The sequence below is a fragment of the Passer montanus genome, unplaced genomic scaffold (genome assembly GCF_014805655.1).
Source record: "Passer montanus isolate IOZ18808 unplaced genomic scaffold, ASM1480565v1 scaffold80, whole genome shotgun sequence".
In the NCBI taxonomy this organism is placed as follows: domain Eukaryota; kingdom Metazoa; phylum Chordata; class Aves; order Passeriformes; family Passeridae; genus Passer; species Passer montanus.
Genome location: NW_024373257.1, coordinates 111,373 through 136,683, shown reverse-complemented (window position 1 = coordinate 136,683; position 25,311 = coordinate 111,373). Strand labels below are relative to the sequence as shown.

The following is a 25,311-nucleotide window of genomic DNA, read 5'->3' as shown; positions in this document are numbered from 1 at the left end:
GGGGAATGGCTTCAAACTGACAGAGGGCAGGGATAGATGGGATATTGGGAGGAAATTGTTCCCTCTGAGGACGGTGAAGCCCTGGCACAGGTTGCCCAGAGAAGCTGTGGCTGCCCCATCCCTGGAAGTGTTCAAGGTCAGGTTGGAGCAGCCTGGCCTAGTGGAAGGTGTCCCCTGCTGGTGGCATGGGGCTGGAACTGGATTATCTTGGGGGTCCCTTCTAACCCAAGCCATCTTAGGATCCTAGGATTTCATGCCTCTGCCTGATGTGGAGCACAAGTTGGCCATTGCTCTACAGGATCAGCTGAGGCCACTAAGGGCTGTCACAGTTCAGCTTTGTGGGTGTCCCTTAAAAGCTTCACTGACAGCCTCCAGGTCACATAACAATCCAGTCCATCTGGTGCAGGTTCCTTTTCAATTTTCGTTTTTTCAATGAACGTCACACCCTTTAATGAAGAACAAAATGGATCCTCATTTAGGCTTAGAATACTTGACAATACTAGTAAACATGTTTCTGTGAGGTGCTTTGTTTTTGTGCACACTGGTTCAATATGCATTGGCATTTCAGGTGTTTATACACAAAGTGAATAAGCTGGAGGCTTTTTTCTTGTCTATGCCTGTACTCATAGCCTTGTCATCTTTTGCCTGGCTATTAAATGGCAAAGTGCACTCTGTGGCTGTCCATCCTTTTCCACAAGAAAAGGAAAAAGAAATTAAATTGCCTGAAAAAAGAAGTTCAGAGAAAGAAAGAAGGTGAATAGTGAAATCTCTGCCCAGCTGACCCTGCCAAGTTTGCATCCATGGGAATCTTCAGCTGCAGAAGCAAGAGGGAAACTTGAAATTCTGTAGTCCTACAAGACAGCCAAAGAACTCCCTGAATCCAAACTATGCAGGGTAAGAAACTGAGATGTCTTTATCTGGGTTAATGGCTGTAGACATAATAGAATTACTTTTTGCCTAAAGTGTCAAAGCTAGTTGAAGTTTCCCACTGCAAACCCCCTTCCACTGGAGGATCAGTGTGGCACTCAGAGGCTGACAGACTGGAACAAAAGCTAAAAAAGGTGATGTCCAATGTCATGGGAAAATGCATTTTGCATTTGATTCACCATTAATTGAACTTGGCCAATCAAAAGCCATTAGTGTTTTTAAAGAGATTAGAAGATAAGTATTTTTTTTTAAATTTGCAATGATTTTTCAAATTTGGTTGTCTGATACAAGCTGCTTACATACATATTTAGCAATCAATCCTGTGGAAACCATGTGTCTTTGTCTACTCTGAAAATCCAAGCGCAATATAAAATATTAAATTATTGTTTAAGTGCTTGACTTTAGTTGTATAAACACCAAAGGTAGCCTTCAATCATTTTGGTTTTGGACTCTACTAATATAAATCCATTATTATTATTATTGGCACAACCCTGAATCAGTTATGCCTATTTATGAAGAATGCTTGGAGCTCATGAAAATGAGACATTCATGTATATTTTTGCACTTTCTGGAATAAAAAAAAAATTGCCATTTGAATGCAATTTTTTTATCTCTAAGTCTGTGGTACTAGCTAAATTAGAAATGGTTTGCTTCTTGAGAATAGCAGGTACGTGCACAAAATTATTTACCTAAACTCACAATTATCCTAATCAACCTCTGAGCCCAGAGGTCAGCCTCTCAATGGTGCTTGTCTTGGATGAGTTAAAGGGCTTCAGGCTGGCATTTTCCTTCATTCCACCAGTGGATGTCAACAGTGGAACAATGTCAGGAAGCTTCCATCACTGCTGTCTTTGCTGAACCTGTTCTGGGAATTCCATGCCCCAGTAAACATGTTAGGAGTGGCTGTGTAAGGCAACAAATGGAATTATTTTATTGAGACCCATATGTACTTTGTAATTACATATTTGTAGCCTTATGTTCACATGCTGTATATAGCAGTGAAATGCCTAAACATGACAAATATCAGGGCAGCACCTTTCACACCTCATGTGTGTCTTAATCTGAAAAAGTGATCCTACAGCACTGGGATCAAAGACGTTTAATTTCCTACAAGCTGGTTCACTCTGGTTGCCTAATTTTGAAGTTTAAACTGCAAGTGCAAATTGAAGATATTTTTTCTCCAGATGTGGATTGCTTATAACTTTTTCCTCCAAGCAGATTATCCATTTTGCATTCCCCCATTATGTATATTTCCTTTCTGGAGCAGTCTGTTTTTATTAAACCCTCCAGAAACTAACTGGGACCTCTTTACCACATGGCTTGGTTGAAATTGAAAGGTGGATTAGAAAGTTATTAGTACACATGTAACTTTACACACATGTAAGCAAACAAACCTGAACATGACAGCCTTGATTTTTATCTAAAACTTGATAGAAAGGGATTATAAGTGTGGAGGCAAAGGAATAAGTGAGAAGTAAAAGGGAGTTTTGCTCTCCTGTTCACTGATTTATGTCTAAAAACATTCTCAGCACTTACAGCAAGAGAGTTAAAAGTAGTTTAGGGACTAGCATATACTGAATGAAGAGTAGATTATAATGGCTGGGGTGGCAGGCATGTTTTGCATTGTGTGTGTACATATAAGTATATATATATATATGTATATAAATACCTGTGTATATTCTTATATTTGTATATACTTATATATGCACCTTATAATTGTGGCCTTGCATTACCTGAAAGGAGCCTGCAAGAAAGATGGAGAGAGAGGATTTACAAGGGCATGTACAGATAGGACAAAACAGAATGGTTTTAAACTGATAGAGAGTAGGTTTGGATTGGATATTAAGGAGAAATTCTTCCCTGTGAGGATGTTGGGGCATTGGAAATGGTTGCCCAGACAGCCCTGGCTGCCCATCACTGGAAGTATAGAGTATTCAGTTTTTAAAAGGGAAGAATGCTTTCACTTGTCTGAAAAGTCTGATGAAATGCACAAGCTTTTAGCCTCAAAACCAATTACAATCAAATTGAAAACACGGAGTTTGCAATTTTCTAAAATTTGCCCCTGCTGTGGGTGTCTTCTTCTACATTTGAATTTGAACATATGGAAATGAAGATGCCCAATTGTCTACTACACCTACAATCTACTGTCTATTTCTCTTAAATACTATTTTGAAAAATAGTATTTAAGTGTTGCATATAGTATTAACATATAGTTGCAAATAGTATTTTGATCAAGTTGCATCCCTTGTAATGGGAACAAACAGCTTTTATAGTGTTTTTCAGTGTACATTTTTACCAAAGGCTTTCACAAATGCTGTTGGATGGTATCCTTGCCAGTGCTCCCAACGTCTCTCCACAGATCAATTCACCTGTGGCATTCCAATGGCAAGTCTCACCTGGCAGTTCCTGCACCTGTGGTGCCTGCTGATAGCACATACAGGATGCTGAAGGCTATGACTGACAGAAAAAGCAGAAAATTGATTGAGCAAATATTTTTTATTTGTTGGCTAGGAGGAAGAAATAATGTTAACCTGACAAATATCTGTACAGGTATTAGAGCTTTTTAGGAAAAAAAAAAAGAAATAGAATTAATTCTATTTTAAATAATTTTTGTTCCAACCTCCAAAGTTCAGTGTAACCTTTCATACATGAAACAATATATACAGGTATATTTTTATATTATTTTATAAGACATAGAAAGTTGTAAAACATTATTTTAACAATAGTGAAAAACACTGAATCTTTTACAACTTTTTTGCTTCTGCTTAGCTTGATGAGCAATGTGAGCATCGAGTATGGCCAAAGTAAGAAGTCAATGAAACTAAATTACAAGGGTTGCTTTTCGTTAGGGTGACAGCAAACTTACTTACTTGTTCTCTTTTGTGCAATATAGATGTTAGGAGAAGGTACTAGGCTGGCAGTGGGAGAGAAGATGACAAGTATTTCACAGGAAAATGGGAAATGTGAGAGAGAAAAAGAGGTTGTAGTATCAAAAAAGGGAAAATCACAGGACAAAGCAAATAAAGATGGGAAAATAAGTTACTCAAAAATAAAAAAGCAAGCAAGAATTTGAAAGAACAGTGGGTAGACTTTTTTGCTAATTTAATCATAGCTTTGTTTGCTGTCTTCACTCCCACTCTTCACATTTATGCCAGCAATACGTAGTACAAGGGAAAAAAGCCACTCTGGAATGGGAGACATGATTGAAAATAAAGAAAAGGGTGTGGAAGCGAGAACACACCACATTTAGGGCACAGAATGTAATTTAATTTATGTTCCAGAAACACACACGTATTTCCATAACAGATGGTTTTGGGTATCTAACTTTGGGTGAAAGGGATGAGATGGCTGGTTATTTTGAGCACTTGTTATATTGCTATTACTAGATAATGACCCTGGATTATGTAGTTAAATATTAGAGTTGCCATGGTTGCTAGCTGTATCTTATATTCTTAGCACTGGATGGTTATCTCCTTTTCCTCCCCCAGACAATTCTAATATAACTCTACAGAAAATATCATTCGACCACCACCTGGTTTAGGAACACTCATTTTCTTGGCCGTGGATATGATTTCTTTTCCTTCTTTTACACGTTAGAGTAGACACGGTATCATAGAATTGTTAAGATTGGAAAAGACCTTTAGGATTATCAAGTCCAACCACCAACCCAGCACCACCTCCCTGTTCACCATTAAACTGTGTCCTCCACTGCCAACTCCACATGTTTTTTTGTTCTTTTAACTACTCCACCACTTCCCTGGGCAGCACATTCCAGTACTTTACAAACCTTTCAATTAAAAAGTTTTTCCCGATATCTAATCTGAACCTCCCCTGGCACAACTTGAGGCCATTTCCTCTCTCCCTGTCCCTTGTTCTCTGGGAGCAGAGCCTGACCCTCACCTGGCTGCACCCTCCTGTCAGGGACTTGTGGAGAGTGAAAAGGTCCCTCCTGAGCCTCCTTTTCTCCAGGCTGAGCTTCCTCAGCTCCTTCAGCAGCTCCTGGTGCTCCAGACCCTTCCCCAGCTCTGTTCCCTTCTCTGGGCACACTCCAGCACCTCAGTGCCTCTCTGAGAGGACCAGAGATGGACTCAGGACTCGAGGTGTGGCCTCAGCCGTGCCCAGCAGGCAGAACAGTCACTGCCCTGGTCCTGCTGGACACGCTACTGATGACAAAATCCAGCATCCCAGTGGCCCTCTTGGCAAATGACATGCAGTGGAGATGACTGCTTAATTTTGTGGGAGGCTTTCACATGTTTTAGCTTGCTCTCATGACCATAGGACTGTTTCTATGCTTTTTGGTCCAGAGGATTTCTCAGGTACTCTTGTTTCTTGAGTGTTTTTTCCCAACACTGTGAAGACAAGTAGTTTTTAGACTTCTAGGTACTTCAGAAAAAGATTGGTGTAAACCTTAAAGGCAACGTTTTAGCTCAATAATTTTGCCATTCTAGACCTATTTTTTCATTATCTCACGTATATGCAAAATATATGTTACTTGTCAAATACAAGAAATTAAATTACAGCTTTTCTAATACAAAAAGAGACCTCCTCTTCTAAAGGAAGTGTCCTTGCCTTTGGAAGGTTCTTTCTAACTCAAACTATTCTGTCATTCTGTGACCTTTTATGTGTTGGCATCTGAGACACATTTTCATTTACATTAAAGCAGACATTAATGTCTTTAATGGTGTTGTTTTTTAAATTAATTAGTAGACTTATGCCAGGACAGTCTCCCCAAGACAGCAGTTACCTTGCAGGGTCTCATAATTCCCCCTGATAGGAAAGCCATGCCAAATGTGGGAAGAGAAAATGACCTTATGGCCACCAGTACACACCAGTTGTTGGAGAAGATACTGTACTGGCACAGACACATGATCCTGAATACCTTGTTCACAATGGGGAAGAGGCAAATCTGAGTCTGTGTAGTCTGGAAACTGTTTTCCTTGTGTGTAGTCCATCTCCAAATACACTTATCTCCAGACAGATTTATGTGCTTAGTTTGTCACTTTTCTTTGTATTTATTCCTTGTGAATATGAGTGTTGAGGAGCTCTGTTCCCTTCATGTTTAGTCCTTAAGGCCAGAACAAGAGAAATTGCTTCCCTAAGACAGTGCTATGTTTTTCTCCTGCTTGTGGTTTATAGGTTTACAATGCAAATCACTAATGTTGCCTCCCAAACCCTCCCCAAAAAAGAACACTTCAAGTGCATGTTACAGATTGTCTCAAAGCTTTGAGTACCTCAGCACTAGTTTGGAAAATACCTTATCAATACTGTTAATATTTAAACTTGGGGTAACCATTAACAGAAAACACAGATTACACAGTGCTACATCTATTTATTAAGCATCCCCAACAAAGTCTAGATGGTGCAAGAGCTTAGCATGGTGTTCTTTAACCTCTGAAAGCTAAGTTCAAATCTTGGATTAGATCAGATGTAAATGTTAGTTACTGTCCTCATCCTTTTGTGAGCTACATAAACTACACCATTCATAACATTTAGCAATTCCCTGGTACTCTAATTTTAGATCTGTGGCAGGCTGACAGTATCAGCCTGAAACATCACCCTATCCTGTAAACAGGTGATGATCTGATGGGAAAGGACTAAGTAGGTTCTGCTGACTCAGAAGTGGGCAATTTTACTACCTCAGTGCAAGGAAACTGCTTTCTGTGAGGGAGGTCCAAGAGTGTGGACTACAGCAATGAGTGTATTTTGATTTTAATGCATTTATAGTTTGTTTGATAGCAAATCTGAATGCTGGGGAGGGAAGTTATCTGTGCTGCTTGAGTATTACTGGAGAGAAGCATGAAAGCCAAGCCTGCAGAGGATGTCATCAAATGAGAACTGACCTTCATTACCAGAGATGTCTGAGTTTGCACGTTGTCTGTCTGTGCCTCTCCTGGCTCAGGTCCAGGACAGTCAGTACCATTCCTTTTCAAGTACTGGAAGTTCCCACAGAAAAGGTTTACCTGCTTTTAAGATGCTGGTTACCTAGTAGTGTGTTCACTGCATCTCCCTTTCAAAGAGCTCATGAGTGTAAGAAAAGTAAGGAAGAATGATTCTGAAATCATTCCTTTGGACACTTCTGAATTAACAGTCTGTAATTTGAAAGAGCTTAATTTAGCCCTTCAGTCCAACATTGCACCAGAGAATAATTACAAAAAAATATTACAGAAGTTTTTATTTGGTCTCCAGAGATAAAAGCCTTCCAGACGAACACCAGGGAGAAACAAAAAAAACAAACAAACAATAAACCAAACCCCCCCCAAACATCTGGAGTTGTAAAAACTCATTGTCCCTGAATGTATTTCTCATGTGAACTCACTCCTGCACAGCCTCAGGCCCATGAATAGGAGCTGTCTAGCAAGACTGTCTCAACTTCTGTGAAATCTTCTTGATCTAGAATGGCCCAGCCACAGAGAAATGAACCTGTTAGTGGCTTGCTGTGTTTAAAACTTGTACAACTGTATTGTGTTAAATGTAAACAGAATTCTACTGAGCAAAAATACCCTCATGATGTTTCTTCTCAAAGGCCTGGTTGAATGCACCTGTCACCTGGTAAAAGGAAAAAGAAGAGGTTTTGCAGCAGCATAGCTGCTCTGCCTTACCTCGGCAGTATAAAACAAAGCTATCATATAGGAGGATGACTATATGCTGCCTCTTTGGCTGATTTAAAAATTCTGTAACAGCTGCTAACTCTTTTTTTTTGTTGGTTTTTTTTTTTTTTTAATCTATGGGAAGCACAGCTGGTAGAAATGGCTGTACCAAGGGTCTGTTCTAACTTGTGACTCCTTGAATTGCAGTAACTGTGACTGTAAACAGTCAACTAAACCACGGGCAGTCACTGAAAGCTGCAGTAAAGACAGAGAAAGGTTAACTTGATCCTAAATGAAGGCCACACAGAAGTGCTTTTCAAAAGCCAGATTTTCAGTTTTGCTGCTCTACATGGTAGCTTTTCAGCTATGAGTAACACAAGTGATCAGAAAAACAGAAATGTTATCTTTTCATGAATACTCTGACCTGTGGGAATAGAATTGCAGATCTCTAGGAATTTCCTGTCTGAAAGCACTGCTCTAGCCTGACCAGTGGGCTCCAAGGACTGCAGTGAAATCTACCCATTATGAAAGCATTAACAACTTCCCACTGATGATCTACAAGCACTGTTTTGACATGACAGAAATAAAGTCACAGGGCTATGAACGGTTAAAAGATTAACTAATCTCTGAGACAGAATGATCAAAAGAACCTTTTAGAAGAAACTTCCTGTAATGGGTGAATTTTTGACTTAAAGGGAAAAAGAAACCCAGAGGCCAGGCTAGCCTGGTGGGTGACTAAGGGGAGAGCATTAGATACTCTGAGAGTTACTCATGCCTTCAGTGTGTTTTAAGACCTCTTTTATCTTAACTTGTGCTGAGGTAATTTCAGTTGATACTATACAGGAAAATCCAGCTCCTGGCCAGCTCTGGGAATACAGGGCACTGTGTGACTCCATCCAGAAGTCACAGCTCCAATCCTCTTGTGTCTGTACTTAAGAGGACCAGGAGGGGTCAGGTTTGCAGCTCTTCCTCAGCAACAGGGCTTAAGATCTAAACACGTTATAGAAGCAATACATGAAGCTCAGATTCAGTGCCTACTACTTACTGGATTTGTTTGTAGTAGAGAAAAGGAAACCAGGCACACTTCACAGAACTTACTGATAAATCCAACCAAGCAAACAAAAACACCTCACTGTCTTTCAGTGATACCTGGTATCATGAGAAAAATAAATTGTTATTCTTCTGGCAAAGTATTAACAAGTCATCTCTAGGAACCTGATTCTCCACCGTGAATTGTGTGCTCAACTCTTAGTGAAGCTAGAGATCACAGAATCATACAATCAACAGAATAGTTTTGATTGGAAGGGACCTTAAAACTCACCCAGTTCCAATCCCCTTCCACTAGACCAGGTTGCTCCAAGCCCCATCCAACCTGGCCTGAACACTTCCAGGCATGGGGCAGTCACAGCTGCTCTGGGCAACCTGTGCCAGGGTCTCAACACCCTCACAGGGAAGAATTTCTTCCCAGTATCCCATTTCCTGCTCTCTTTCAGTTTAGAGCCATTCCCTTGTCTTGTCACCTGTGTCAGGAGTCCCTCTCCAGCTCTGTTGGAGCCCCTTTTGGTACTGGAAAGGGCTCTCCAAAGCCTTCTCATCTGCTGAACAGTCCCAAATACAGACACATGAACACAGCATTTTTCAGGCTTGGTCACTGAACAGCAAACCAATCTGAGATTTTGGAAGCTTAGTCTTTTAAAAGGAAAAAACAGGACTCTAAAAAATTAATTTTTTAGGTCCTTGTTTCACACAAGTTCAAGTAATAGAAAGTTAACAACACACAGCCCATCTTTGACCAAACACAGGACAACAAATTTTTGCCTACTGCCATTTCTAATAATTGGGCTTTTTTTTCATAATTGTCAGAAAGGAGCTGATTGCCAGACTGGAACAAGTGGAAAAGGAAAGCATGGATGCTGCTCGGCTGGCTAAGGAGTATGCAGAACTGACAGAGGAGAACCGGACACTGAAGCTGGCCCAGACGCAGTGCGTGGAGCAACTGGAAAAGCTCAGGATACAGTACCAAAAAAGACAGGGCTCCTCATAACTCCCAGCTAGCTCATGGGAGGCAGTTCTTACAGGAATGGTCCTGTGCTGGAAAGAGATTTTAAAATAAAGATCTGTTTAATATGTTGCAAAACTTTACTACGGATACAGAGTATGTAGAAGTCTGAATTTGATTTAATGCTTGCCACCCAGTAGCTTAATATAATGGATATTTCATCCATTATATAATGAATGTTTTATTTCAAGTAACATAATTGAAGTTAATCTATCCCCATTATATGTTCTAGTGGATCAGGTTTCTTTTCTAAACATATTTCTTCCAATTTAAGAAGATATGGACACACTAGAAAATTATATAAATAGTCTCTGTGTTGGAAATTTGGATCATACTAAGGACTGGGACAATGTTAATATATGGAATACATGTATGTTAATTTTAGTTTGGTAAATTCTTTTTAAATTATTTTCCTCATGCATAAAGTGTTTGGAAGTTATCTTGAAGCAGATCTCCTTACTAGTAAAAACTATACTTCATGTCAACTTCACACTGTTGTATAAAATCTGAAAACTGCACATTAAAACTTGAAGTAACAAAATCATTTTTTATCAAACAAGTGGACTGCAGTGATAATTTGCAAGTTATAAAATTAAAAGGAAACAGATGAGATCAAACTTTCCTTCCTTAAGTGTAAAGATTGAGTGTCTTTTTATTGTACTTTTAGGCATGCAAGAAATGAAAAATTAATACAAGAATAATAATTTCATCATCGTTTCAACTGAGACTATGTCAGTAAAATTATTGTAAGGATCTTTTGTTCTTAATTTCTGGTCTATTTTGAAACATAAGTGGTTGGTAAGTAGGGACAGGAGTTCTGTGATAAATAACTGGCAAGTAAAATGTCAGTTTTACTTGCTCTATTTATCCCTGTATTTTCTTAGATCAACTAAAAACTTCATTATACTTCTATTTCTATTCATAGAGCAGTTTTTTTCATTAAAAGTGGATGCAGAAAAGCCCTCTTATGTTCTGAATGTTCTCAGATAGAGCTTGTTACATCTTCATGAGCTTCAAATTCAACTTAATGTGTTATTAGTACTGTGTCTTAGTAATTGAAAACTATGAACTTAAGATTTGCACCAGTACTTTAGCTTTGATTATTATCATTAATCTGTCATGAAAATGGAATTTCATGTTAATCAGAACAATTCCTGGCAGCAAAGGGGACAAAAAAAGAATTACAAGCTGCCTGTAATTTATCTGTGCTAATTGCCTAGAGTATTCCCTGCAGCACAGGTGGGAAAACTGGCTCTGTGTTACCCCAAGCACTTGGCACTGCAGCAGGAGAGCAAGAAAAGGCAGCAGGAGAGGACAACCTTGTTTGGAGAGCATGAAGAGGTATCAGGAGAGGACAACCTTGTTTCCACTTCTCCTCCTGAGCCACCAGGGCAGTGTCAGCATCCAAACCTGGCACTGCTTCCTGCTGTACCTGGGAAATCGCCACTCTTGAGGGATGTGCTTCCTGCTGGAATGCTCCCTGAGCAGTGTAACACTGTATTTATTCCTCTTATTATCTGAGGATCCAATTTTCACTGCACCTTGTGGATAGTTGAAGAAAAAAAAAACCAAACATAGTTAATAAAAAACACTTGGAATATTAGGCCTGGAAGTGCTGGAAATGTCTTGAGTTTTGCACTGTTGGGAAACATAACTTGAAGAGAAATGAAAGCTTGCTTTGAGCACAGAACACCACTAGAAGCTGAAATTACCCCTTTTTGCCTGTGTTTGTGTGTTTTGAACAGGAGAATTCTCATTTTAAAATAGTTTGTCATTTTAGTCAAAGTTTTTTCCATCTAGCCTTGAAAACATCATGCAGTCAGATGATTTCAGTGAATTCATTGTAAACCATATAAAGTACATAAAATTAGTTTGTTGACAGACTGTCTTTTTATGCAATGGATCAGACAGCAGACCTTTACTTACAAATAACTATGTTCACCTTGAACTTTTCCATTTAAGTGCAGTCACTATGCTTTAGATATATTAGAAAAAATTAGATATATTTAGAAAAATTACAGACCATATGCTGGGAGAAAAACCTAAGAGAGAGCCACAGTCAGGTGGAGCAGGAAAGTTGGGCCTCATTTGTGGCAATCAGCACTTTGAGAATAGTCAGGGAATATGTTTTTCCTAACCTGTAGGTACTGACCAGTATAGAAGAATTCAATAAATATTTTACAGATGTGCAGATGCCGAATTTTTAATGTGGTCCAGCCTACAAGCCTGGATAAATATGAAATTCTTAAACCATCCCAAACTAATTTAAGTCAAAGATTTATATTCAACTTGGACTTTAGCTATGTGCAAGCAAATTTTCCCCCTACTTTTAGTTATAGTTAAAGTAAAAAATAACAGCATTGTATGAACGTATTTTCCTGCATGCATGCTCATGTGCCTGAGAGCAAGAGCTCAAGAAATTGTATTGCAATACATATGAGAAAAACCTGATATAGAGGTACCAAGGATGAAAAATTAGTGTCTCTTGAAAATTATCTTTAAAAAAAATTGGGGGAGGGGGGATTCAAAGGCAGGAAGGTAGAGAAATTGAATTTCTCAAAAATATTCCTAGGCAAGTTAAATGAAAACGTGGCACAGTCAACATAATGCAGAAAATCATCCAGGTGTTGTAAAGAGTAAAGGTAGCTGGAATAACCTTCTGAGAGGTAACTGCTATATCTATCATCCAACTCTTATCATCTCTTATCTGTTTTTATCAAGAGCATAATAGTGAATAATATTTTCATATTCGGTAAGTCTCCAATTTGGACATGATGAGTTTTTCTCTAGATACAATGGAGCTCTGCTGACTAAATAGCTGAAATTAGGCTTTTTAATAAAGCATTTATCATACTGATCCTGTATTTTCCACGTAGACAATATGGTTTGTGTTCTGGTTGAAGTGGTCTGCATGTTAGGTCCTGTTGTATCTATCAGACTATAAAAACAAGTTTTATGCAATTATTTCAAAGATGGGTTTAGAAGTTCAAAAACTTAAAAGCCACTTTTTGAAATCAAGTACCAATGAAAGGTTTAACAAGGGACTACAACCTGTGAGAACTGCAGTTGTATTGCAGACAAAGTATTTCTTGCTGTTATCCAGGTTATTCAGGTTAGCAAAAGTGCCACTATCATGGTAAATGCATTTGCTTCAAACCACTTAAGGCACAGTGAAGTGCATGGGTTTAAAATAAAAACAAGACCTGTGCTTTCCATTTTCTATCATTGCTAAATAACTTCCTTCCGTCGTGAAGAATGCTGAACAAACTCAATTTAAGGCTTCCAGTTAGCAAGGATATGACTCATGCGGTCTTGAAACAGCCAGAGCCAAGGGTGACTTGACACTTGGAAAGTCTGGAAGATGAGGAGCTGTGAGTTTGAGTTCAGTGCCTTTAAAAAAAAAAAGTTTCAGAATTACCTCTATTCTGGCTGATTTGTGAATTAATGATCTTTGGAAGTGTGTCACCTTCTACCAGAGGCTTCCACCATCTAGGCCTTTGTCAAGATTACACACTGTTAGCAGTGGGGACAGCTGGGACAGAGAGGTGTTCTCAGCCTTCCTTTGTGTTTTGTGGCTGGGGAGCTCTGCCACATGACCCTTTGCTGCTTCACCTCCTGCCACAGGACACCTTGCAGAAATTAACTAGTCACAGTAATAACCACAAAGCCACTTGGTGTTTTTCCCTATCTAAAATTCTTTTCGTGATCAATGCACAAAGTGGAAGCATCTAAAGGAACAGGGGAGACTTGTCTGGAAGAGTCTTGCCTCTCTTTCTGTGGGAGGTACAAGATGTGCAATGGTGGAAGAATAGGGCTGCAGGGAAAGGAAGTTTGGTCCAGGCAGTGATGTAACAGGAAGAGCACTGGCCGTGTCCAGCAGGGATGTGAGGAGAGTTGACAAAACCTGGGTGGTTTTGACTTTTGTCTCCCATCTTCATACTTCCACAGCCATACCTGTGCACCCACAGCTCTGAGGGTCTTCTGCCTCCTGGTGGAATGTCGTGGTAGGCAGATGCATGGATGATATGGTGATACATATCCCTGGAAAACCCACGATGAAACTATTACCTGTCTTCATGACAGGCCTGGAAGGTGTGCAGCAATGCAAGACTAAGACTGAGCAAGTACCCAAAAGCTGGGTCCTGCTGTTCATCTTGATGTACTTCTGTGGGACAAGACCAGACACCACCTGCATGACTGCACCACGGAGCACATCATGGAGGAAGGGAAGGTAACAAAGCAGAGCTGGAGGGGAAACCTCAACCTCTCCATTTCCTTGACTGAGTCACTTGGTTTTGCAATGTTAAACTGGGAGTTATCAAGGTGGTCTTTCAGGTGCACAACAAAACTGTGAGGCCGACACTTTAAATTCAAAGTAGATTATTTTGTAAGAATGAAAAATCTACCTTGCTTGGGACAGTGCCAGTCAACTCTAGGTTCTTCAGTGCTCCTAATAAGTAATGTCATGTGTTACTCATACCCATATGAATGAAAGATGACAACTGTTCACAAATCACCATTATCCTCAACCCAGGCTTCCTCTACTGCATGGTTTATTCTGTAGAAAGCACAAGATTTGGCATATGAGTCACCCTGCTTTTCTACGCACCAATTATCAGTTCCCCCTTCTAAACCCCAGTTCCTTTAATCCCCCTGACCACAATCCATCCCCACTGAGTAAGCAGCGTCAGCCTGGAGCTCAGATCCAGTTGTCTGACGATCTTATGACATGGTCTGATGATCACCATGTGCCCAAGGTGGTTTCCAAGTGCTACGTAGGATGTTTTGTGGTTTGGTGCTGGTATGTGGCAGCAAGGAATTCTGCCAGCCTGCAGGTGTCTGCTGTGAGGCATGCTTCGTTTCCTTGAACTGGTTAGAAAATATGAGATAGGTGGTCTGTGGATTTAGTTATTTGTCTTAATCTTATACTAAATTTTAACACAGGAATTAGGGAAACGAAATGAGGATGTGTGTGCTGATATAACAAATGTGCAGCCAGATGCCAAACTGTGCTTTGGGTGCTTAGAATGAGTTAAGTGATATGAGAACTTCAAGTGATGGAAAGGAAGTAGGTACAGCTGGGAAGAGGAACTGGTGAGTGAGCTGCTGCCTTAACTGCTTGCTTTCTGGCTGCTTACGGCTTGCACCAGTAGGATGTACAGGCTGTTGTCCTTAACTCAGCATTAAGAAGCTTTTGTTTGGATGTATCCCAACACTTTTCCAAGCCTGGTTTACACTAAAATTTTATACTGGAATATTTACTTCATTAAGGTAATGTTTTTTCAGCTGTCTAGAATTAACAGAGCTATGTTGTGACACAGATGTCAGAGCATTGCAGATGGTTCTTCTACAGAAAGAGGAATAACCAGTATCAGAATATGACTATTGTGCTAATCATGGAATCATAGAAAATCTTGAGTTGGGAGGGTCCCATAGGGGTCATTGAGCCCAAGCCTATGCCAACTGCTGTATTTGCATTAAAGATAAATAAAACCTTGATAAATAGCCTATGTAAAGTAAAAACTGCATTGAAGCCAGAGCACTTCAGTACTAAAATAACTGCAGCCCCACTAATGGTCTTTTGTGCTTTCACTGCACAAGCAGAGTTTGGTACTTTTATGAACTAGATCCCCAATTTAGCACATGAAGGAATAGCAGCAGCGTGATGTTCTGTGATTAAAAAACTTTCACCTCTGTCTTGTAACTTTCTCACAAGTGCATGACAAACCTCAGTGCACAACCCAGATTGCCTTGTGACCACAGATTTCTTCACAGCCATTCCATCACAGTGCTCTCCCCAGTCTGGATCTGACTCCCACATTCCTCTGCTGTGTGTGGACAGATGAAATAAGTCAACCACTCTGAACTTTTTAAAGCTGTCAGAAGCAAACGCATCATTTAACATTATCTGCTAAGAAAATTGACTGTCTTGTGGTCACACCCTTTTGTATTCCTGGTCAGCAAGTACATCAGTATACATGTTTACTGATTAGATGTCAGTACAAAAAAATACCAATGTTAATATTCATGGAAGACAGAGGCACATTCAGACATACTCCTATGAATGCTGTTCTAAATAATAGACTTACTCAAGGTGTTTCCTCCATGGCTGTGAATATAAAAGCCAGCAACTCACATATGAAGAAGTACTTTCTGATGAAATTATCTGTGCCAAGAATGTGAACACTTCTTTTTAACATAATTTCAAAAAAGGAGTATTCTTTCAAGCAAAAAACCCCAAACCACCCACATCACAGTTCCCAGCCAATATAAATTACATCCAGCTATGCATTAACTGCTAAAATTGTGCTTAAATCTATTTATAACCCTTCAAATAGCTCTCACTAATTTACATTGGTGGAACAGGCCCTTACATTTCACTGAGCTCCCTCTGGTGGGTAATGGGACATTATTATTACAAAGCAGAAATACTAAAAAAAATGTACAATTATGTTTGTCCAAGATTGGTGGAACAGGCCCTTACATTTCACTGAGCTCCCTCTGGTGGGTAATGGGGCATTATTATTACAAAGCAGAGATACTAAAAAAATGTACAATTATGTTTGTCCAAATGGAGTTTATTTATTTATTTATTTATTTATTTATAGCAAATAATTTTTTATATAACTAGGTAAAGGTCAGCATACAAATTGATCACTATCTGATCACATCTGAAACTACCCAAAGAGTAATATCTAATATTTTTAAGATACTAAAGATACTTCAGTGGAGGCGTAGTTTTCAATACCTAACACTGAAGAGCACCTAACAGGAGCACACAGGTTACATGAGTTCTGGCATTCTACAAAAGCTGAGAGAGCTCATAATTAACAGTTATTGCTGAAACTGGAAGAGGGTAGGTTTAGGTTAGGTATTGGGAAAAAATTCTTCCTTGTGAGGGTTGTGAGGCCCAGGTACAGGTTGCCCAGAAAATCTGTGGCTGCCCCATCCCTGGAAGTGTTCAAGGATTGGGCTGGATGGATCTTGGAGCAGCCTGGTCTTAGTGGAAGGTGTCCCTGCCCATGGCAAGAGGGTGGAACTGGATGAATTTTAAGGTCCCTTCCAACCCAAACCACTCTAAAGTCTCTGTTTGTTCAAACTACTTTTGGAGTTCAGCTGGATTTATATACCTAGAAATATGGCCTATATGGCTTTAGACAGTACTGACCAACTGCAGGCACTTTGCAGTGCTCTTTTAATGGTACAATAACTAAGAGTCAAATATGCTTTCAATAACACAGTACAGAACAGCTGGCGAATCTGCCTCTTTTTTCCTGGTAAATTTGAATATGCCTTAAATCTCATACACTCTAATATTAACGAGGGACCCATTTCTAAAAGAAAAGCACAAGTGTTCTCTTCCTATTTTTCTCTTTGTATTTAGGTTAAGTAATCTGAATAGGGGAAGTGTCAGGCTTTGGAAGAGTGTCCCAATGCATGGGCAAGGCTCCAACCACAATTTGAGTTTCAATGACCCAAAGTGCTTGTACTGGAATATTAGAACTGCTTTACCAGAAAAGAATTTAGTGGCTCTTGCACATCCCACCATCTACTTGAACAAACTTGCTTCTGGGAAATTTGGGTCCCTAGAACATTCTGAAAGGTAAAAGAGCAGAAAGAGCATGCTACTAACTTTGGTCTTCAACTTTAGCTGCTTCAGGATTCACCTTCAATTAATAAAAAGAGGTTTACGTTTTGTCATTTGTCTGAAACATGGTAAGAGGTAAAATTCTAGTTACACTGTATTTAAAGGTGAGACATTAAGACAACAGACAAGGATTTTAACCAAATACACCATTTTTACTGGCAGTATTTGAGACCTTTATATCTTCTGAGTATAACTGTATGTGCAGTGTTTTCAGATGTTCATGATATTCTTTTAATCCTGTAAATTCTGTTCAAGGTAATTTCAACTCACTGTTTGATTGCCAGAGTAAATCTACCACTGTATTACTGTCCACAAGGAAATCATCTGTGAATGTTTATCATGAGAAAGTGGCATTTAAAAGTGCTTAACATTGCTTTTGAAATGAAGCTGTCCAAGTCTAAACGAGCAAGACTGCCTGGTAAGAAATCAGCAACGCCAAAAAGGCACCACATGGTAAACTGGATTTAGGCTCTGGTTCAAAGAGCACTTAACGTGGGGCACTGTGGCCACATCAAACAAATCTCTTGAACATATCCCTAACTTGAAGCAGTAAGTAGTTCCCACTGATGTGCCAACAGGACTATTCAAAGTAAGTTTACTCATGCACTGAAGTGTTTTTCTGGATTGAGGCCAGAGAGACCAGTTCCTCGGCTTGAACCTTGACTGTTTCAGGATTCATTGGAATTTAATTACATGCTTGGAGCTTTCAAACACTGGGCAACATCAGGGCCTTTCCATTGAGCCCTCTGTCAGGGGGCTAAAAAGATCTTCACAGCATCTATCACCTCTGTGTGGTAAGGTACATACAAAACCATCTTGCTGCAGCACCATGAGCTGGTCGAGATCCAGCTGCAGCTGCCACACAAGCCAGATGATTGTAATGCAGAAGTGGTGAACAAAACATTCTCTTTGTCATTCCTGGTAAGCACATTTGTTCCCACTCACACAACTGCAGCCATGCCAACCCATATGAAGTGACTCTGTAGGGTCATTATATGAAACTATATGAGTTTAAAAAGGAAAAAAAAGCAAGTAAACACAGAAGAAAGGTCAAGTATTTACAAAGGACTATAAATACATTTAGAAATAGCTCTTAACAGCAGACTAACAGCATAATACTACTAAAAATTTTAGAAATGCTCCTCTTGCTTGCTTGGTTTTTTCTTTTTGGAAAAATGTAGCTGAAATACTGGACTAGAACAAAAATGCCATGGGTGTCTGTCAGATAGGCCCCATTCCTCCTTTCTCTCTCTTCATATAGTGTTCCCTGTTCTTCAGCAAGAGGAGATCTCAGCTGCCTCAAAGATGAGATAGAGAAATAAAATGTTTCCTACAATGTTGTGGTTGTGCCACCCTTTTGTTGGAGAAAGCACCTTCTGCTTTTGATATAGGAACTGGGCAGAGGAGTAGTGCTTGGGTTAAAGGTGGGCCCTCTGCTCTTCACATGAATTGCTACTCAAATTTGGACGTGTGATAAGCAAATAAAATTTTCAGTTTGCATTTAGTAAGTAAAGGTGTAGAGCAAAAATATGTTCCAGCTGAATTTACTCTGTAACCCAAGAACTTCTGTGAGTGACCTCAAGCTGGACCCAGACTGGCAGGGAATCCCAATCGTTTATTCAAAATAAACGAGCTGGTTTCATACACTGTTGCAAGACACAGTATTTCTTTCCACGGTAATTCTCACTACGTACCTATCCCATGTTGCTTTCTGAAAGCCCCTCTATGGGGTGATCACACGCTGTTCACCCATCTGTCACTTCCAGCCAGGTCCTTGCCCGTAGGGGTCTGTGGTGACACCTCCTCCTCCCAGGGTCCGGAGGGGACGAGCCTCTCTGTGCTGCCATGAGCTTCTTTGTTCTGCCAGCTGCTTCTGGAAGCATGCCCCACACCCCAAAGCTCAACTCCATCCCATCTCTTCCTGCAAACTTGGATGCATTGCCAACAATTCAGCACACAGATCTCTCTCCTCACAAATGCACACTTCGCACAGGCGTATGTGGCCACAATTGTGCTTGTGATTTCATCTTAAAATTTGATTCTCCCCTGCTGTCAATGCCATTCCTTTGGTCTTTGTAAATTGTGAAAGAAGAATATACCAAGTTCAAAAACAAAATAATCCAATATCTGGACCCAGGAAGAATTGCCTTAAATTTGGCTTAAACCTGTTCCTACTTTTCTGATTTGCTAATCAGAATCACCAATCAGTACTAATCAAAACCAAAGCTTCACCTTCTTTTTTCCTTCCCCCCTTCTTTAGTTTTTTTTTCCTTTTTCTTTTTATCTATTCAGGAGTATCAGATGATATGCCTACAAAAGATAAGGAACTTTGAGTGCTTTTATAAGATGTCATATAGCAGTGAGCTCAGACCTATCATGACATGTACAACTGAACAAACAAAATTACTATTTCAGTATTTGGAGGTTTTTGTCTGATTATGCACTTTCCTGTTTCAAGAGAAGCATTTACTTAACATCTCTCTCCTGCAAGCAAAAGATTTATGAAACACATAATCTTCAGCTAGTCTCAGCCTTACTGATGTGTAATTGAGGACTTTTATTCCAAAATAGATAAATAAATATCTCCAGCCTCATTAAATTTTTAATACCATTTTAGTTAAAAATCAGTGCCAGCTAAAGGATGAAATTAGAAGAGGAGTCTATACTGAGCTTAGATAGATCACTGTGAAGTTTGAGTTTTCAAAACTAAGCAGTATTTGCCTAAGCAGCAGGCTGAGTCTCTTGGGACTTCGTTCTCAGGGACTGGGTAATAGGCCTTTCTGAGTATCTTGTTTTCCTGAAATAAACAAAACCTGACATGTTACATCATACCAGACTTCACCTTTGCAAATTAAGACTGCATAAAGATCCCTTCTGACATCTGACGAGAACTTGGACAACAGAGAAAATGCCACAACTCAGATCACATGTTATGTGGGGGTGATACTGCCCTGGGAATAGGGTCAAGGTCAGGCAGGAAATGTTTGTTCAAACTTTAAGTGCCTGGGATTGAGGTATTTTCTTTCTGCTTGACTGTTTAGGGATGTAGAGGTCTAGTCAACTGAAGTGGCTGCTGGAACCTGGGCTTATTTTGCCCAGAGTTACCTGGACTGTCTGTAACTCTTTGTTCTTATTGTCTCATAGTGTCCTAATCCAAATTGTCCAAATTTTTATTACTCTAATTATATTGCTATTTTTATAACCATTTTATTACTATTAAACTTTTAAAATTTTAAAAACAAGTGATTGGCGTTTTTCACAGTGGATATGGCACAGGCACAAACATAACACGTGACAAGGAACTTCAGATCCTTGTGGTAAGTCTGTGAAGCTGCAGACATTGTTCTCTTGAAGTTGGGGGTCTCATGTAAAGCCCCACTGTGGGCCACACATGCACAGTAGGTTTGTGACCTCTCCTCCTTATGGAGTCATCTCCAACTTTTGCAGGGCTGTCCTGGATTGTCAAGCAAATTGTATTACATTTGCCATCTGTATGGCAGTTATCTTCTGTTAATTGGGAAGTTTTCTTTATTTCTTACACAACCAAGCCTCTCTCGGGGAGACATCTGCTGATAATGGGCCATTGAATCTCACTGCATGACTGATAAAAATCACAGCATCCCATTTATATGCTCTGCCCAGAGGGAGGAGCCAAGCATTCCTCACTGGATATAATCTTGAGATTCTGGAACACCAGCACCGCTTCTCCACTGGATTTCCCAGAGGAACAGCTGCCTCTTCCACTGGATCTTCGGATCTTTCCAAACCAAGACAAGGGCAAAGCAGAGAAAAGGGGCTGCTCCACAACTTGATCTCCTGATTCTGCCTGTTCATGTAACTGGTAAAAGGCATCAAAGTTGTAGAGAACAGAAAATGTGGCCCTTTGTTACCAGAGGCACTATCAAGTAGCAAAGAAGCCAAAAATATTTCAAACATGCAGGGCAAGAGCTCCTGCAGCTCCAGAGGGTCCTAGTCCACTCAACAATACAAGGAGATCCAAATATAAAATGGGATTTAAAGTACAATGGAAACATTCCTGTTAAAAAAAATAAAAAACCAACAACAACAAAAAGCCAAAGCAACAATTTCTAGAAATACTATTGTATTGCTGCAATGAAGAAGTGGGAGACACAAACTGACAGTTGTTTGTACTGTATGGACAATTATATTCAAGAAGAACTTGAGCTTTTTCAGGGTTCAGCTTGCAGCTTCTTCCAATAAGTGGAAACTCTGGAGAAAGACAGCTGACCAGGGGCAGGACACTGCTTTCCCAACATGCTGAAAGGATGTTATTGCTTGGTGAACTGAGCTAAGAAATGCAGGAAAAGTACCCTACAAATCAGTTCGCTCGTCTGCACTCTTTGACCTCCAGAAGGTTTTGATGATGTGTCAGCTTAAGAACAGACTTAGCAGAGTAATAAAGATCTGGGAAAATGTGCAGTATAAACTTTGTGAGACTGTAAGTGGGTCTTTTGGAACTTCCTTGGAAAACTGTTCGGGACCATTTCGTTCATGTGCAGCGAACAGGAGGAGAAAAGCATGCAGTGATGTCCTACCAATCCTCCTCTCCAGAGCCAGTCTGTAGGACCAGAAATCCCAGGACACATCTGATGATTCATCTCCAGTGCTGCAGGAACTCCAGGAAACTCCAAGCAGGAACAGACCCCCAAGGAATGGAAGGAGGAAACAAGGGAAGGAGAGAAGAAGGCAGGTATAGTGCCTGGGCTGCCTGGCATCCCTTTGCTGTGCCCACTTTTCCCACTTTTCCCACTTTTCCCATTCACTCTGGACAACTGATCTGGATTGCTATTTTTTTTCAGTTTCTGCTCCAGGTGGTTCCTTCCTTGTTCTTGTTACTAATTTTCTTTTAATTGGGCTGTGCACTCTGTGAAGTCAGCTCCAGTTTCATCCTTCCTTCTGCCTAATTATTTCTGGAAACCCTGTGCACAGTTTAACCATTCTTTATTGGTCTGAGCCAACAGTCCTTTTTGATTAAGCAGAAATGTTTAATTTTAATGCTGTTTACTAACATTCTCAGGGCTGAACTTTTCTGTTACCTGTTCTCTGCTACAAGTTTGTTTCTCATTTCCTTGTTTTGAATTGAACCATTTCATTGTGTTTTGTGTTAGAACTGCTCTAACCTTCTGTCAGATGGCTCTTTCTATAGAAAAATTAACTTCATACCCACACCAATGCTTTATTAAAAGAAAAAAAATATTTATTGGTAGCAACACAACTGTCTTAATTTATTAACAGCCAATTAACTTTCTTAATGGGCAGCTTTTCCCTGATTGCAAGAGTCTGTTGCAATAAGCTACTTGTTTTATAATTACTCTGCTTTCCAGTCTCTTACAGACTTGTTGATTTATTTTTCCTAAATGCTCTTTTGAACTACTTTTTTTTTTTTCCCCTTTTCTTTAACTAACAGCAGCAGGTTTTCCCCTAGTATAAGCTTATTTTTCTCTCACAGCCTGTACGGTAGGGACAGGACTCTATCTCTGGGATGTCTGCTCTGACAATGATATGGAGGCACCTTTCCTTTCTGGAACTCATTTTCATAGAAGTGTGTTTTCTGTTTTTATCTGAAACTGCAAACATATTTTGTACTTTAACAGATTCTATGAGCATGCCGACTTTAAATTCCACCCAAAACAGCACAACTTTTCTCAGTATTTCTCATTTGTTTTCCAGAGAAGTTTTTAGTCAACTAATTCTAACTCATTCCATCAGTGATTAAATTTTATGTTTTTACTGTATGAATATTCCAGGGCTTTATCTACCTAAATACCATTTTCCTCCTTTGGATGAAGCTTCATTATTTATTTATTTATTACTTACACACCATAATACTTGCTCAACTCTGATGGCCATGTAGCCAAAGAATCAAGGATATCTTGCATCTGGAAGGTAGCTAGCAGTTGACAATATGTTGTATTTTGTTGTATGAAACTCTGACAGCATCTGAAGAAGCTCAGTTTAATCCAAGCTATCACATTTTTTTTTGCCTGCTCCCTGTTTTTTGTAACTCATTAATTCCAAGCTTAAAATAGTGAACATGGATTAAAATAAAATCCAGGTTATGTCTTCAGAAGAGCAGTGTTTGATCAACATAAACAGGCTAATATCTGGAGAACTAATGATCGGAAGGAGATGAGAAGAACTAAGGAAAACTGGTAATGGCAGTTTTGTTTTTTGTGGCTTTTTAGTAATTTCTACCAAAATAATTCAAGGAATGCTCAGAGGAATGTAATGGCAAGTTTTGTCAGCTTCAAAGACAGTGTCCCCAACACCAGAAAATAGGCTGAGGAAGTCAGAGGACACCGGCAGAGGATGAACCCTGATCCTGTCATGTAGCAAATGGCTCCTTTCCCAGCAACTTTTGCAAAATTTTGTGAGTGGGGGAGAGCAAACAAGAAACAGAACCCTAATGTTTGGGTACTGGAGCTCTGCACCTAAACTTCATACTTCTATTTTTGAAATAGCCCTCAGGTGAGGGGCCGAGTCCCCTCTGTTTCCAGCGAGGTGCCCCAGTCAGGAGGCAAAGGGCTGCATTTTGTCAGAGCCCGGGGCTCCACCTGTGCTCACTGACTGAGGACATTGCAAATGCCACTCCTGCTCCTCAAAATTCGAGCCCTGCACTTCATCAGGGACTAGGCAATGGCTTTCCTGGGCTGTGCTGGTCTGTGCACTCACAGCTGGGGGCACTGAGAAGATGCTCAGGTCAAACAGGAAAGGATGGAGCTGTGTGCAGGAGGAGAAACAAGGAACACACTGCTTAGTTTTGCATTTTGGATGTAAGTGGAAGTCAGTCTTAGAAAACCAGGTGTATTTGTATACCTAGATATACCCAGGCATATTTCCAAACTCTTCCCACAGAGCAGTATTTGCAGTTGTGCTACTCTGTCACCAGCTCAGGGGTGCTGTTTGAACTGCTTTATCAAATGCAGTGCTTTTAAACACACCAGCTATTATGAAGTTGCCTCCCTCCCCTTTCAGTCCAGTTAATATTTTACTTCTTCTAGCTCCCCAGAAGAATCACTGAAGAGCAATACTTGCAAATAAAACATACCCTCTTTCATTTTGCACCACAAGTTTTTGCTAATGCCTTTGCTAATTATTTAGCCAGAGACCCTGTCTTACCTTAGGGTAGAAGTGGAGGTGGGTGCACAGACCCCAGCTAATACAGTGACCTTTGCCAGGAAATTCACTGAGAGCAGCAGGGCTGAGCTGTGCAAAGCCCTGGGAAGTTCCTGGGGTGTGGGAGTGCTCTGCTGCCCCGGGGGCACTTGCTTTCAGATTAAGGTGAAGAGCCTTGAAGAGCTCCTTGAAGGCTCCCCAGGGCAGTGGTCATATCACCAAGCCTACCAGAGCTCAAGGAGCATCTGGACAACACTCTCAGGCACAGGGTGGGACTCTTGGAGCAGCCCTGTGCAGAGTCAGGACCTGGACTTCAAAGACCCTTTTGGGTCCCTTCCAGCTAAGAATATTCTATGATTCTATGATTCTATGATCATGATTCTCTTTGTCAGACCTCCATCACAGGCTTTATCTGGTGAAAATGCTGTCTTTCTTGATTGAGATAAATGCATTCTTTATTATCATTCATTAGGGGATTTATACTACCAGTGGCGTTGTGTCACCTTGCACATTACCTCACGACCTTCTGGTTGTCCACCTGTTCTGGTAGATCACAGGTTTCTGCAGCAGCAGACTGCTCTCCAATACACATTATTCTTTACACTGCTCTTAAGATACATTGTAATTTAAGAAATGTCATGAAAATAATACGTGGCATTTAATTTAAATATAATTTCATATTTAATATTGAGAATTACAAGATATGAATTAAGAAGTTGATTCTAATGTTGATTTCTCTATTCTCACCAGCATCGGCAGTGTAAAAACTTGGCAGCAGTTGAATTCAAACTGCATCATTTGTGATAATCAATCGTGTTATTTCAAAACCAGAAAATACCTAGAAAATACAACTGATTCTTCAGCAGTTTTTTTCTGCTGTATCATTTCCACTGCAATCGGCAAATAACAAAAAAACCCAAGCAGGCTGTTCATGTCCTGACAGAAGTTATTTT

At 40.0% G+C, this 25,311-nt stretch overlaps 1 protein-coding gene across 2 annotated transcripts in view; it reads left to right on the top strand.

Moving 5' to 3' along the window:
* Positions 1-11,443, top strand: part of MAP3K7CL (MAP3K7 C-terminal like) — a 31,544-nt gene extending 20,101 nt beyond the window's left edge. For both annotated transcript variants that reach the window (XM_039732846.1, XM_039732845.1), the window contains one exon: positions 9,378-11,443. In XM_039732846.1, coding sequence (XP_039588780.1) covers positions 9,378-9,558 — 181 coding nt within the window. In that variant the 3' untranslated portion in view covers positions 9,559-11,443. The remainder of the gene's footprint in view (positions 1-9,377) is intronic.
* The last annotated feature ends 13,868 nt before the right edge of the window (positions 11,444-25,311 follow it).